At 43.2% G+C, this 17,067-nt stretch overlaps 1 protein-coding gene across 1 annotated transcript in view; it reads right to left on the bottom strand.

Moving 5' to 3' along the window:
- Nucleotides 1-17,067, bottom strand: part of efnb1 (ephrin B1) — a 73,264-nt gene that overhangs the window by 29,787 nt on the left and 26,410 nt on the right. The window contains exon 2 of the mRNA XM_088989555.1: nucleotides 14,630-14,907. Coding sequence (XP_088845681.1) covers nucleotides 14,630-14,907 — 278 coding nt within the window. The remainder of the gene's footprint in view (nucleotides 1-14,629; nucleotides 14,908-17,067) is intronic.

Raw genomic sequence — 17,067 nt, 5'->3', positions numbered from 1 at the left:
GTGCTGAATCCAGCAGGGAAAAGCTTTAACACCATTGCACTCTCCACTCTCCATTTCCCAACTCAGCAAGCCGCAAAGCCCCCTCGCCCGCATTCATCCCACAAAGCATCAGTGACACAAACACCTGAAGACAGCATTGTCCTGCGTGTGCAAAGACGGCGCAGAGGAAATATGGCATTTGAAGTTGCCACATGCACGCCCATGAGGATATAAAATATGTGCACGCAAGTAGGTGGCCTTTCAGACCAGTAGGGAATAAACGATGGAGAATAAGAAGAAGACCAGGGGAGCAGAAGAAGTCATCTGTCTCAAAATGGAGCAGACTGAGCCCACTCCAATATGACAGATGTGGGCGCACTCATCTTTGAGCACATCACCCGTCTCCCTCCTCCCCACACAGACAGACACACACACACACACACACACACACACACACACACACACACACACACACACACACACACACACAACACACAAGAACACAACACCTGCTCAAAATGTGTATGCATGCCTCTGAGCGGATACCCATATAATCAGACAGGAATGCATGCACCAAAGGGAGTGAAGATAGTGGAATTTTGATTCTGGTTGATTGGCACAATAAAATAGAAAAGCCTGCAGGAGGGTGCAGAGGTTCTTTCATGCTTGTGCATAATATTAATAAAAGAGAGCAGCAGCAGCAGCTGAGATACCCAAAAATATCATAATCACCCCCAATGTGACATGTAAGCTCACCGTCAGCGTGTTGCATGGGACATTTGACGAGACACCTTTACTCGCCTGTTCTGCCATAATAGAATCTATTGGCTGTATCCTACGCAAGCCTCGCTAATGACAAAGTAGCTAATTGTCTCTAATGGCACTTTGCAGTACGACTGAGCTCCAGCTGCAGAAAACCTCAGCATTTTTATCCACATCATGTGCAGCCAATAAACAGGGTTTGAGGCTGTCAGTAATATTTGGATTCCGATGCACTTTATGTGCAATGCAATTTAAGGGTACATTCACAATACTGACAGTGACCTAATAAAAACATGTTTTTCCATTTGCCAGGTTTCGTGTACAGATCTTGACACTGACATGCCTGGCCCAATACAATGCATCTTGACAACACATTTGCTAGTGGACAAGAACGTTTTGAAAATGTGATGTAAAGTCGATAGGTCATGTGACTAAGCTAGTCGCTCTTGCATTGTGGTAAATGTAAACTTCACTGGAGAGGGGTTCGTCAGCGCAAGTACTACAATGAATTTGCAGACATAGTCAAATGAACGCCGAAAAGGAAAATTTTAAATTGTTGGTGAAATGTGGCTAGTCAGGGAAAAAAAAAAAACATCAGACAGTAGTACAGCGGTTATGGCAGCTGGCACGCGCAGTCATGTTATGCAAATGTCTGACAATAATCTCTTTTGCCAGGCACGAAGGTTGTTGGATGATACATTAGTGATTGATGTCTGGAACGAGGACCATCAAAAGTTAATGTCTTTGGCATCGTGGTGAACATTAAATCGGAATCACGCTAGCCCCAAGGATCAGGACCCGCCCCCTCAACAATAACCTCTGATCGTGATTCTTTTTTTGATGCTTTAACATGGCCCTCACTTTGTTTTTATTTTAATGGTCCAGCTGTGGTGGTAACACACCCATTACTACCCCTGAATACACAAAACAAACAGGTGAACAAACGCACTGCTGATGCAACACACAACACTCACGAGAAAGCACTAAAAGACAAAAATACAGCCGGTGGATAGCCTGTAAATAAACTCCCTTCTTAGGCGGTGACACATTTTAACTAATGGCAGCCGAAATGTTGCAAGCTAAGATTTAAGCAGAGGAAAAACTGGGTCACAGAAGACAAAAAAAAGATGTTACCTTTCAATTGGTTGAGAACATGTTGAGGCGCACTTACTCACATTCAGTCAAGAACAAAAGGTTAACATGGGACATACATGATTTGCTGGTTACTTGGTCGCAACTAGTGCGTGCGCACAGGCCTCGTTGACGAGCCCATGTAGCAAATGAGTAAATACAAACTTTAAACCTTGTTCAAGATTAGAGAAAAGCGGTCCAAAATAATGATTGCAGGTCTGCATATGCTTTACAGCAAAGAGCATGAATAACGGCTCCCGTTATTATCTCAACAGTCTATCTGACATCACTGGTTTGTCATGACCATTGGCGCCATTACTGGACATTCTGATAAGCTCTTTAAGTCTTAACTGTCTTCTTCAAACAAAAATTGTGAACATGGTTAAATTGGGCATGTAATGATATTTTTACTCTCGATTAAGCATAAAAACACACTTGTGGTGTGAAAAATGGATGGGCAAAGGAAAGTATCACTGAGGAAAAAGTAAAAGAATCTAGTAATGAAATGAAAAAACTCGTAGCAGCTGTATTAAATATTTCCGAACCAATCGAAATGGAAACCTCTGGAACAGCAAATTCAGACAGTGCAGTCTCTTGACCCTTGCATGTCAAACACTGTAGCTGGAACTCTTTTTTTTTGAATGTCAAAGTAGCGTTTTGGTTGTCAAGTGCTGCTTTTCAAGTGAGTACATGCCCTCTTTTTATTATGAAGCTGCTACAGTGAAGTGAAACGCTCCTTTTTACATGGTGATATTAGCACCCCTCGTAAGATAAATCCAAAGTGACCCTTTGCCACATATTATGCCTTTTCAGTTTCACAGATGTTCGCTTTTTGCCTCCTCAGACTATTTCACTCAAAGGAGACAAAAGTGTGTGAGCTGGGCTCCGAAGAATAAAAGGGGAGGAAAAAGATGTCATGGATTTTTAAACATTCAATTTCAGACACCGGAGATGCTTCAGACAAACTATGCGGGGACTGGAATCGCTGATTTATATGGCGATACAGATGTTTATCGCCTTTTTTAGCGCACAGATCAGTGAGAGGAGGATGAGATGACAAGCTGCAGGCGACGGATTCTTATTGCATCGTGAATAAATCCAGACCTTCATCTTTTATGATGCTTTCCTGTCAAATGGAAAACCCTTATTTTTCTTATGACAACTTTTCATTACGGGGCGCTTACGGCAGGAGGTTGACACATCTTCTGTGCTCAATCATGGCATGTGAGTTATGAATCTAGCTATCGACTGTATTTAGCTGTTTGCACAAAATCGTGAGAAGGCAATCCACTTGATTCACCCACAGATGATTTGATTCATCTTTTTTTTAAAGCTCCGATTGTTGTTTTCTGGAAGAACAAAACGACACATTTGCAAGTCGTGTTCTATTGTGTGATTATGTAATTGCCAGATACATGCAGACAAAGAAAGTGTCTCCTGTGGAGCTTGTTCCTAGCAGGAGGCAAATTGAAGTTTTGCTCTTTGGCCTCATTTGCACTGATAATCACGTGAGGTGAATGGTGGTCCACTCAGTAAATCCCCCCAGACGATAAAATTGATCCTCTTTGTCTTTAATCCAGACTTTGTTGTGTACCATATCAAAGGTGCTCCAGGACGATGGACTCCAAAAACAAGTCGCCCTCCTCCAGTCAAAAGGTCCACGAGCCACAAATCAACCAATTTTGCTGATAAAAGGAGCAGTGGGTTGGATTGGAATGTGATGGCAGATAGTAGTGGCATGTCAAAGGCCACAAGGCTCTAAAAATCTATCGTACTAAAGAGCTCATCTGTGAGCAAAACCACACCAGTAAGAACCCACACAACACCGCCCATCCTGAAAATGGGGGGTTGAAAAAAATGAGTTGAGGAGCTGGAACACATTAACAAAGAGACAAAGATAAAATATCCACACTCGCCACGAGTGCTTATGCATTATAAGAAAAAAATGCAGTTGTGTGTGTGAATTTATGCAAATGTGGTTGGATGTCGGAGCATGTGTGTGTCGATGAGTTATCTGTATGTGTGTGTGTGTGTGTGTGTGTGTGTGTGTGTGTGTGTGTGTGTGTGTGTGTGTGTGTGTGTGTGTGTGTGTGTGCGTGCGTGCGCGTGTGTGCGCGTGTGCGTGTGTGTGTGTGTGTGTGTGTGTGTGTGTGTGTGTGTGTGTGTGTGTGTGTGTGTGTGTGTGTGTGTGTGTTCATGCACCAAGGAGAAGGATGCTTCATCGTCACTGACCTTTTCAGACTGAATTACGGCAACCGAGTCGGACCTTCCTTGCCGCGATGCCACACGTCAAGTATGGCACTCAAATAAACAAGCAAACACACACACACACTGCGGGCTATCACAAGTAGTGGACCCAGGGAGGTGCCAATATGTTGGACTAACTGGCCCACAAACATGAAGTGACAGTGAAAAAAGAAGATGGGTGGAAGACATAACCATTTTTTTAGGACGCATTGCAACACATGAACTGATGCATAATGGATGAATGTATTTTAATAATCTGTAAATAATGTATCATGGAAACGGGGGAAAATGCAGAATGGAATTGTGTATCCCAACCATAGAAGAAAATCGATATATGTTTCCACTTTGCTTTCTCCGCAATACTGGGGTATGTCAGAAAATGTTGGAAGCAACCAACTGTTAAAAATGTCAGGGATACGATAATGAATGTGTATTTTGAGAGAACTACATCAAAGAAGTCAAGGGAAATGATTGATTGAGAGAATTGACCAACAGTGTCAGTCTAAGCTAATACAGCATTTATATATGATTGCCACAGATGGAAGAACTCAAAAATCAATCATCAGTCTTTGGACGCATTTTCAAATGCAGGAGGCGTTGTGTGCGAGAAATAAAAAATCAAATGCTGAAAAATGAGAGGCTGAAATTATAAGGAAACATTTTCCTGTTCAATTCTCTCTAACGTTTCTTTGTGTAAGAGGAGTATTACTCCATCAATACCGCCACCAAATGCACACTCACGGGTTCTTTTGAATGACATAAATTGCACCTCATCTTGTGCTATATGACAAGAGATAATATCTTTTGTGACTTTGTGCTTGAGGAAGAAAATCTGGTGAGGTCAACTGGAAGTGACTGCACTGGAGGGAGTCTGCGCGTCATAAGACAAGACAAGGGCACGGAAAATCCTACTGGACCCTACGCACCCTGCCCACCACCTTTTCCAGCTACTCTTGTGAGGCCAGGCGCTACCAATCGATGCGCACCAAATCCAGCAGACATTTGAACAGCTTCTTCAGAATCAGAATCAGAATCAGAATCATCTTTATTGCCAAGTATGTAGAACACACAAGGAATTTCTTCCCCCGATCCCTTAACTCTCTAAACAATAACCCACATATAACTGTATTGTGTGTCTCTGCAATTTTTGTACACACCTGTGGAACAGCATCCCATTATAATAATTGTAGCTCCAGCTCTGTACACACTTGAACCACTGTTACTGACCAATATAATCTCCAGCACCAGACACTTTGATGCGCTCAAGGACATCTGCATAATTGCACACTCGTGGTACTACAAATACAGCGACTGATCACTTTAAAATAAAAACACTGATTTTATGCACTAACTGTACAACTGTTAACATACGTATTTCACTCTATCACTGATCACATTACTGATTACTTTATACTTTGCACAGTGGTTCCTGAGAGGTACCGCTTACCTCAATACTTATTTGTCGTGTTTTTTTTATGATGATACTAGAGAAGCTTGTTCTATGGGAGACAAATTCCTTGTGTGTTCGACACACTTGCCCAATAAAGATGATTCTGATTCTGATAAGAGAAAATACACGCCAAAGTCACCACACATTCGTAGGACCTAAAACCCTCATGCACAGGAACCTGCTGTCATACCATATTTTTACGACCATACGGCATACCGTATTGAAAGGCACGGTGTCAGTTATGGGTGCTATTTCCGGATTTAACACATTATCAGATGAGGGCATGGTAATTTTTTTCTGCACGACGGAAGAAAATATTTGATTTTAATTTCTCCAGCAAGCGTTTTTGCCCTCAATTGTGGTAGAGAAGGTTTTCCTGGCATTTCTTTGACCCTGAATCCATTGCTCGAGTCTCCACATTTGGCCATTGTGCGTTTTTTCTGCAGAAACTGAGCTTCATCTTCTTAACTTGGCAAAGCTTATTCTCCTGATTTCTTCACTTGCGAACCCGCGTTTATTCTTTAATTCTGTTGTGGTGGTTCCATTGTCATGTTGCTCCGCATAACGGGTCGCTTGAGGTTTGAACTGGGGTCCAAAGTTCTTTTGCCAAACCAGCATTATATCCATCTACTGACATGCCTTTACTCGATATAAACAGCTCATCCAAGTCCAAGATTTTGGAAATGGTGCATAGATTAGGTGCCCCGCATTTGTAGGCGCTCTGTCCATTTTAGAGAAATTGTAAGACTTAAATGCACACTACAGTCGCGAAAATACTGTACGCTAGCTGAACAAAAACTCCGAGGGATAGAAGGCTTCGCTCGTAACCAGTGATAATGTGCAACAAGTGCATATCCACATGCAGTGATGGAGACTGCAATTCTTTAGTGACCACAGCTGACAAACTTCAGTCAGGCACTAAGGCCTTTCAGTGAGACGTTGACAGGAAGAAAAAAAAGATTTTTCTTCCCTTCGCTTGCTATTTGACAAAAGCTCAATCAGAGGGCGCAGTAGACCATAGTGAAAATGCTGCTGATTACATCCTAATACACACAAAGCCAGTAGCTTGTGCAAAAACACACACTGATTACGTCCTCCCGAGTCCTCCTCTTTCCTCATCCCCGGTATCGGTTACATGGTAAAGCCGCGCCGATCGAGGATCAGCGATTTTGGCGCAGGGCGGTTAAAGAGTTTGGGAGCTGAACCTTGCTTCCAATACAGGAGGGAGCGAATGTGGCTTCGGGCCCACCAAACCTTTGAGTCCACCAATACAAATAAACAGCGACAACACAAAAATGTCTGGCAGATTCGAAACAATTTCCTGAAGGATCTGTCAGTGAACAGCAGAAGAGGAGAGGTGGGGATCTAAAGAGTGGAACGGCTGGAGAGAGTTGAGCAAGATTATGTTGCGGGGGGAAAAAAAGGAAAGCAAGAGAATGAGGGAGCGAAATAGGACTGGTGGTTTTGGATTGTAATCAAATCATCATGTGAGGCTGAAATATACAGCACATACTTAACTGATGACACTTTCTCTTCAGTGTCTATGCATCCATCAACATGAACATACTGTGGTAACCATCATTCACACCCAAAATCTGGCTGAAAATATCTCGTCTGAGCCGCACTCGGTTTGAATCCGTCTTGGAGCATGCGCACTGCAGGTTCTCTCAGAGGTAGTAAGGAGCAAGTGTAGATGCCGCGCGTCGTTTTCTTTGCCGCATCTCTATTTGGATGCAAGTGTGAGCATCTGAGTGGATATAAATTAGACTTTGCTCATGTGGCTTTGAGAGTATTTATTCCTGTGTTTGCGCGCGCACGTTTTTGTCTGCTCTTGTTGCTGCGTTTGTGTGCTTGCGGTAAGGCTGGAATGGAACATGGACATTTCGCCACTGAGCCGAATTCAGAGAAACAGGCCCGGTCCTGGCCTGTAGAACAGTATTTATATTCCCCGTTTATCCCTCAGAGAACCACAGCAATCTCTATCACCGCCTTGTGATTCATGTTTGTTTGCTTTGCTCGAAGCAGATTCAATTTCATCACGGAGACTCTTTTCTTTTGCTTCCCCACCCCCAAAATTGGCTTTCTCGCAGTAATGTTCACACCCCCGCTCATTTGCGGCCACGCCGAGCACGCAGTGGTTTTCCTCGGAAAGGATAAGACATTAAAACTAATAACCCCCATAATTATAAATCCATATTTCTCACTTGAGATTGAACAAAACAAGCTCAGGTTCCAGCACGAGAAGAAGGACTCATTGGCAGGAGCCGTCCGAGGCGGCCACGGAGTGGATATTGGAAAAACAATGTCGTTTTAGAGTGCGCCTTGGAAAACAGAAACCACTGGTTCTATGGCTGCTGGGAGGCAGGGAAAGCGAGGCCCATCAGACAGAGAGCTATGATTTCAGTTCAGCCATTGGCCCACAAAGAAAGACTATGTGTCATTGTCACAAACAACCTCAGATTTCTGAACTGGAAAAGGCAGCATCCATTTGCACGTGCAGCATTGTTTCATAATGCGTCAATGTTCTTATCCAGGAACACGCCGCAACGTTTCACCAAAGATTCTCATCATTTACTCTTTGAATTACTTCCCCAAACATTAATCTTTCCAGCAGTCTTAAACCGTCTCCTCTTCCTTCTGCCTGGAGCAATTTGGAGGTTTTTAAAAGCCCCAAGATGGATTTGACATTGCAGACGGAAATAAATGAAACGATGAGGCTTACTTTCAACTTTTGAGATGGGCTCACGGAGAAAGGGAACATTGTGTGAGAGGTTGGCAAATGAGCTTGAGAAAAACTACAAAACAAAACAAGAATAGGAGTCTTTTTGTCTGTGTGATTTTGCGCCGAAAGCAGATCTCAGCGAGAGTGACTTACACAATCTTAGCAAGGCGTACAAACACATTTGGAGATCTGAAAGGCTGAATAGTGACGTTGAGGATGATTGGTGGAGGGGGAGACGACGAGGCGGGGGTTAAAGTGTTCTAATCAGGTAAGCTCGGCGCTCGACTGAGCGCCGGCGTAAGGAGAAGTGCGAAGCCAACTAATTGAGATGAATACATGAATACATCATCTGGGATAGACGGCTTCGCTCGTAACCAGTGACAACCATTCACTTGTCTGGCCACGTAAGCAGGCAAGCACGTCCTCACGAAGGCCCACCAACACCCTATCCTCCCCCTTTAGCCCACACCGTACCTCACTATAAACAAACTCCTCTGTAATAAACGAAAGGCAATATCGCTGTGCCTGCTAACCCCCTCAGAATGAAATATCCAAAGGAGAAGTCGCACAGGCAGCTTGGATAGATTTGCAAAGCAAGCACAAAGTTACATATTATATTGCTGCTCCATAAACACTCAGACAGCGGGGGTTAAATCTCCTTATCCAGCGCATTGCTGTTCCGCTGGGTCTAACCTGAGCTGTTAGCGAGGTTTACTTTGAAAAGTAAATCCGTTAAGTATTACTGATTAACGACCCAAACCTCTAATCGGTAACATCAATGATAGTTAGACCAAGTCAATGAGCAACACAGATTTTCTTCCGGTGAAGTTTCCATTGAAAATGAAGCAAGCCTTTTCAAGCCAACACACAAACTGGTATATGACAAATGTAAAATTGCATCTTAACACTTTTGTAGGAGGAATAGTTTTCATCCATTTAGAATGCTTTAATGTCAAAAGTAAGAGCATCTGAGCTTGCTGCTGGTTCTGTAAGTGATTTGAAACGTCTCCAGACTGATAAATGTGCAATAATAGTGTCTGTCCTTTGTTCTACATTGATAAAAAGCATGCATGTGGCTCAGCCATTTAGACAAAAAGAAAATCTGCAGCAGCCTCTTGCCTCTAATTCAAATCTTTGCGTGATTTGACCGAGGGAGGTTACCAGATGTTAAAAACCCATTTAATTGTGAGCTGGAAATGTGTGAGCCATTTGCATCTCTATAATCTGACACTCAAAATGCTTTTGTCTTTTCAAGAGCGCAGCTGACAAATGCCTGTCATTTAAGGGGGTTGGGAAGGGGGTTGATTATAGTGATTTCATTTTAACTCTAAAAGATGACTGTGATGACATCAAACTTTTTTTGACACAGATTACTTCTTTTGCGGTATCGGAGTCTTGGCCTGACGTAGTTGGTGTCAAATCCAATGTGAGTGAGTGTATTGTATGAGAGAATTCATACATGTGTATTGAAGTGGTGTGTTTACATCCTGCCAAATGTAGGGTAAGGGGGAATCGGTTGATCCGATGTAACCCTGGCCAGGGATTTCATACTTGACCTTCAACTTCAACCCAAGCCGCCTTGTAAAGTAAAACTGTATTAGCGTTCACACAATCCGTTTGCGGGGAGAGAGAAAGAACAGTAAAAGTGTATGTGTCGATTGTTAATTGTAAAGAAATGTAGGAAAGAACCCCAAGGAAAATTACAATGGGCGATGTGCAAGATGACTTGTAACCTTAATCCGGTCAAGTGTGAGCACTGCTGAGGTCATCCCACGGTGTTAAATACAGCTGTCAAAAGTCCTCCTGTCTACAAAGATGGCTTGAGCAACCACCCGTCGGTTCAAACAAAAGGTAATTCCAAATATTGACATAACTGGTTGATCCTTGGACACACATTATCTATCCCTTGCTGCTCGTACTTTCTTGCGATTTAGCTTCAAGCCCAATGAGTGACAAGGGGTACAAACACCTCCGCTGTTTACTTGCAAGTCATACGAGGGTGAGAGTCCTCTGAAGGTGAGGCGGCATGTGCCCCACTGCGGCAGCTTTATGGGGAGGAAGTCAATGGATGTCGGAGTCTTCAATGGCACACTGAGATGGGGAGTGACGGCTGTCAAGAAAGATCAGGCTTACCCTGCTGGCTACACAAGGAATCTAGGGAGAGGTCGAGAGGGGATATGCGAAGACCGGCTGCCGCTGTTTATTGCCTTGTGGCCGCAGCCTTTGACAGAACACGTAGTCACAGCCACTACCTTTAATTCTACAAGAAAAGTCAAGGGAAAAGGCAATGAAAGGACTCCATATCAAGGCTGGACTCTATATGCTTGTTTATTTCTTTTATTTCACAAATTAATGACTTCATTGGAGAAGCAAAGTTTTTACCTTAATGTGTGGAACGCCGCAGTGCTGCTCGCATTGAAAGTGTGTAGTATAAGTGATCATGATTATCTTCAGACTAATTTTCTCCCTGTGCTTTCCAGTTATATTGAAAAAAGGAGTTTTCGATGATTATTTTTCTTCAAATTACAAGGATACTAAGGACTTTTTTTTCTATCTTACCAATGCATGTTTCTACATGACTCTACACAAAATGCTATCTCCAAGATCCCAGGCCAAGTTAGCCTAGGGAGTCCCAAGACTTGTGAAAACACAAGATGAAATAAATATTATAGGGTCATGCTTTTGAAAAAAAAAAAAAAAAAAAAAAACAAACAATGAAAAGTCTCCAATTTCTCCAAATTTACAAGGCCCTTTCGTACTTGAAGAACAGAATAGTGTGTTCAGGAATAACGTGTTCAAGTCGCGGTGAGCAATGGGCATGAAGCTATGATCATAATTTTGTGTAGGTGAGCTTTAGGAGTTGAATAAATATGTTTTGAAAACTATGGGGAGGGAAACGCTTGAATCACTGTGATTTCAGTCTCAGTTCAAATAATTGTGATTACGTATTTTTTTCTAGAATTGTCCAGCTCTCATGAATGCATTTATATTCTCCTCTTCCCTGCCCTAATTAATTTTGTTAAAAAGCCTGCTGTCTCAAGTCACTGCTCTCTGAGCTGTCCAGCCTCTAAACCCAGCACAGCTATTTTCCACACAAACATCTCATTCCAAATCCTGTGTTTAGACAACACAATGAAATGCAGCCGGTTTGTTTAGTTATGTGTGTGCATGCGTGCGTGTGCGTGATGGATGGCATAGGCTGGAGCTGGTCTGGAGTTTAGATCAGAGCAGGGTTATCATTACTGATCCCTGCTGTGTCTCTGTGACCCTTTGTCCGTACGTTCTGACTTTTAGCCCTGCCACCATCCCCTACTCCCATTCCACGCACAGGCGCACAATAAAACACATTCATGTCTGTCAGAGCTCGCCTGAGATGCCCGGAATCAAGTGGTGGACATCCCCTGCAGTGACACGAGGGCAGCGGAGAGCCACCTAAACAGGCACCATTTGTTGCTTACTTTACCTCACACCTTTTGTTGCTTGTTCAACCTCGGTGATGGAGTATAAAGTGAAGAGGGCGGCGGTGGAGGTGAAGGAAAAGGCACATGGGGCCACAGGATCAGAGTGCGGCTGAACTTTTGGAATGAGCCCTCACATTGTATCTTTCTGCAATGCTCAACAATAAATCAGAGCAGATAAGCTGGTTCTTTAGATGTGGATTTACATCCTTTTGCTTAGTAGGTGGAGCACATTCCCACCTCGGGCAATGGGGAAACAATCACAAAGGCATGCTTTCAAACGCAAACATACGGTGAACTCTACTGTACGGGAAACGCCGCAAATGTGCTCACCTCTCGCTGCATTCTTGACTTTAAATTCACGCGGCGCAGGCAGTCGGCATGGCTATTATACTTTACATAGTACGTGATAGTTGAAATGGGTGAGGTAATGCACAGGCTGCGGCGTAAGAAATAACGTGAGCTTTTCCTATTGCAAAGGACAACGGCATTAGCATACAACAAAGACAAATACAACATCTGCGCGTGTGGCGTATGTGAGGCTAATAATGATGCACCATCGCCTGGATGCCGCCTGCCCGCCAGCTGAAACACTGCGACGCCAAGTACTCCTCGTTGCTCCCATCAATACACTATTACACGGCAGACATTGCAGCGTGCCAATAAAGTTGTTGTTGTCGGCTCTACAAACAAAAACTCATGTTTCAAATCCTTCACCTGCTCTGAAAGCTCATCTACTCCCCTGTGGAATGAAGTATCCATTATTGCTGCATAATGCTACTTTAGCAAAAGTATGGGTCAATTAGGAACTATATAGTGTATTACAATCTATACCAAAAAGTAACTTTTTTAATCAACTATTATTGCCATTAATTGTTAAATATTAACAAATCATAGCCATTGTTTAAATGGAATTATTTACATTTTGGATTGCGTTTGTGTTCTAAAATAAAACTCACCGCCACACATTTTCCTCTAAGGCCCAGTTTATGATGTAAATTATGACTCAACCATTTTCCCTTTCTATCTGCCACTCTCACATGAAGTCATTTACCAATGTCAGAAAACATCGACATTTAAAAATTTAAATTATGTTTTTTTAGTAATATGAAATGTAATGAAATGTGATAGGTAAGGATTCCCACCTTGTTCTCTCTTCTAAAATGCAGGTTGCGTATGGACCAAAACATAATCTCTAACCTAAACCTAATCTCTGTAACAACAAATGTCCTGAATTAGTATTTTAGATTTTGAGATTACATGAAATTGACGCTGATTTTTTTAGGGCAATGCTCAGTTTACATTTGAGCCAAAAAATTATCCCATAAATTCTTCTGTGATAGAATTAACCGATGTTTGACCAAGCAACACTGGTCTCTCGCTACCTTTTAAGACTGTCGTTGTCGTCTCTCATTTAATTGATTTGTTTTAACCGATAATAAATAATACTTCAGAGTGAAATTCAATTTACATACAGTTGTATATGTGGGTTGAGAAGCAGCTGGCATACATGCAAGGAGGGCTATGGGAGTATAGGTGCATGTAAAAAGTGCTGCACTCAAGCTAGCGGAGTATCTTGCTCAAAGGCACTGTGAGAAGGGTCCGGAATATTAGCATCTGTCCAACAACCAGTGCCGTTATTTATGAGGTGTCGTTAAAGATTTCTTAATCCTTAGATTCTGATAAACCAAAAGTTTTGTGTCGTTTTCAGTAAAACATTGTGTCAGATTTCAGTGCTTTTCTTATGTGTGACTTATAATGTAAACAGTCATAAAATGCTGGTGCTGGCTGTGGTGGAATGTGTGTTTTCTTTATGCGCTGTAAAAACAACGCGCAATTTCCTCCCCCAAAACCCTAAACGCTACAAGTACCTCAACAGATTTCAGTTTTAAAAATAATGAATGATATTTTTTAAACTAATCTTGCCGGGGGCAAAGCCAATGTGACACAACACCTGAGTGAAGAGTAACCAGGGTGGGCCGTGCATGTGTGTATCATACTATGCCAGGTCAGGATTTCAGCTGATAAAATCGGCACATATCCACAATGTCCATCACACTCCTAGTCAAGCAGCAACAAGTTAGGAGACAATAAGAGTGGTCAATTTGTCACGGAGGATTGATGCCATTTTGCAAAATAGGATCAATGTCACAGTCATTCAAATAAAATCTAGAATCAATGGGTCTTGGAACTGCATTCATCCGAAAATGGCATTCAAATCAACCAACCATCCATCCATTTTGTGATCCGCTTTATCCTCACAAGGATCACAAGGCGTGCTGGAGCCAACCCCTGCTGTCTCTGGGCAGAGTAGGTAAAGTACACCTTGAACTGGTTGCCATCCAGGCACAGGGCACACAGACAAACACTCACACCTAGGGACGATTTAGAGGGTCATAATAACTTGCCATTCATGTTTTTGGAATAAGGGAAGAAACTGGAGTTCTCAGAACAAACCCACGCAGGTACCGGACTCCTCAAGGAAAAAGTAGGAGACCGACTTGAACCCTGCACCTTTGCACTGTGAGGGGGATGGCTCGCTTCTCGCCCACCATGCCACCTGCAGTCATCACAAATATCAAAATCTGACCCTGCTGGAGGGGGGGTGGTCGGAGAGTGCAATTACGCGGCTGAATGTTGCCTTACCCAGAATATAAACATGTCGGGAAAACAGAATTTACTTGTACTTGGACTGTCAACAGTTGGCAATTAGATGATTTTGGTGCATTACCATGTAGTCACATTGAACCACGGTTTACCTCAGGAGCTCCCGGACACACGTCGATATTCAACAAACCGTGAGACAATATATTACATGTTCTCTCATTCAATGAATGTTGAACGTTGACAACAATACATCATCGTTAGTCGGAAACTTACACGTGATGTAGTAGTTGACATTCCTTTTGAATTCCAGGCCCATGTAGTTAGGGCTGAACTCCTGGAATTTGATGGTAAACTTGATGTCCTTCTCCGGCTTGTTGCAATTGACCAGGACATTTGGATCAAGGACTGTGCTGCAGCTCTCCGCCTGCTCCCTCTTCACCAAGTACAGCTTGTAGTACTCATACTCTCTGCCATGGTCCGCTCTGGGACAGATGATATCCAGCTTGTCACCGATGTCTGGGTAGATAATCAGGCCTTTGCCAGCAACAAACCTGCGAGGCAAAAAAAAAAGAAAAAGACAGGCTGTAAGTAACACGTCATAAAAAAAGTCTGGCTGAGCAGCCACAGCATTTCAAAACAGTTTATATAGCCCTAATAGTTTGGGCTGTAATGTAAAGCAGTTGAGATGACGGATGGCTGGATGGATGTCTTTTAAGTCCAAAAGCATTGGCTCTTAGGCAGAGCTGTTAATTTGGGACCACTAACATGACAAGTTACAGCTTGACCATATTGAGGGACACAAATACGCTCATACACAGGATGGAAAAAAAGCACACCAAAGGAAGGAAACAACCTGGCCACACACAAAATGGCAGCCAGTAAAAGGATTAGAGGAACAGTGGCACAGAATGTACCATAAGCGCAACTACCTTTAAATATAAGGCCAGTTTGGACATGATATTTAGTTCACAACACAAGTCCAAGTATGAGGCGGCAAACGGTATGCAGGGTCAGGCTGCCTGCTTCATCTCCCACTGGCTGATCATCTGCGAGGGGATTAAAATAATCCATTTGGCTTTACTGTACCGCTCCACCTCGCTCGCTTCTACCAACTCAATCAGATCGGCTTCATTCTCTTTTGTTCACAAAAGGGCGTGAGCGGAAGACAAGTATGTGTGTGAGTGTGTGCGGCAAGCGGGGAATGGGGGCACACCGAGGAATTGTAGTGTGTTTGGGCATTCGTGTGTGTGTGTGTTTGTATGTGTGCTTATGTGTGATATTTTTTTCAGCAAAATGGGCTGAGGTTGCGGTATGAAAGGAAGGAGAGAGGAGGGGCTGGGAGGTCAGACTGGGCTGAATCATTGTTCTGGACTTGTATGAGGCTTAAAATGTCAACATGGTTCAGCTCTGCTGTCCCAGTTAGCCAAGCATTCACCCAGACAGCCGGACTGACCGAGTGTGTGCATGCGTGCGTGTGTGTATGTGTGCATGTGCGCGTGCATGTGCGCGTGCGTTTTTCTGTGTGTGAATGCGTGATGGTCGCAGACAGTGAGCACAGCAGCTATCCTATCTGTAAAATCTGCCCATACCAGCAGATTTAAGCAGGTTTTAGCTGTGCGCAATGCATTTGTTGTTATTTCCTATCCCTCCCATTTTAAGAAGGCATCAGGGGCCAGAACTGGGCGCTATCTCTCTCTGAGAGCATAATCTCATGTTATCTGCAAGCTGTGTTTCATCACGGCTCGATTGAATAAATGACACTTCAGATGGGCTGGGGAAGAGTACTTTTAATATATAAAACAGAAGAGGATCGCGTCAGCATTGGATGATGGGCATATACCTCCTCCTGTGTTGAACAAAGGCAGCCATGGTATACAGCAATCATTCCAGAAGTCACAGTTTCGCAGACTAACTCCCCATGAAAATGAACGTGATCGGATTAAGGCCATTCACCATTCATGGGCATCCTGAGAGAGACATTACGGTGTAAATGCCTTCAATCACATAAAAGGATGAAGGCAGAGTGGATTTGACAAAAGGGTTCCAACACAGGTGCATCCGACCTTACATTTTAATTCTTTTTTTTTTCCTCATAAGAAGGCAAACTTGAAAGAAGGTGAGGAGCCATTGTCGGTTGCTCGTGAAGATCAGAGGATCAGTTGTGATGATTCAAGGGCAGACAAGAGTGAGAACGCAAGGAATCCTTTGTCCAATGTCTCAATAATTTTCTGCATTTTCAGCAGCAATGCCCAGCCATCATGTGCGTGTCTAGGCACATGCGCTTGAGTTCACGTGCGTATATAGACACGCAAACAACCGGTTCACGTGCGTGTGTCATCACAATCAGTCTCTAATTGGAACTACAAGATGCATCAGTGAGGCATAAACACATTTCCATGGCAACATGGCTTTGTTGCTGACCATCCCGTCTACTCCCCGCCTCCCCCTCTATACCTCACGGCTTCTCGTCTTTTCTTTCTGTCTACAATCCCATCCTCTCTTGCTTTATCCTTTCAGCCATCCACCTACTCAACATTTCTCTGGCTCTGCCCCTCCACTTGCCCTTTCCGTACAGACCCACAGACAAGAAAAAACATACCAGGCAAACAAGCGAGAAACCAGAGCGCTGAGACAAGAAAGACGATCACAATTAGACTTTAAATGGTCTCACTCATCAAGTAGGTCCTTTGTAATCCTTTTTGTAGATATTG

The sequence above is a fragment of the Hippocampus bargibanti genome, linkage group LG02 (genome assembly GCF_051943395.1).
Source record: "Hippocampus bargibanti isolate YZ-2025 linkage group LG02, ASM5194339v1, whole genome shotgun sequence".
NCBI classification, from domain to species: domain Eukaryota; kingdom Metazoa; phylum Chordata; class Actinopteri; order Syngnathiformes; family Syngnathidae; genus Hippocampus; species Hippocampus bargibanti.
The sequence above is the reverse complement of the archived record's forward strand: the minus strand, read 5'-3'. Positions and strand labels throughout refer to the sequence as shown.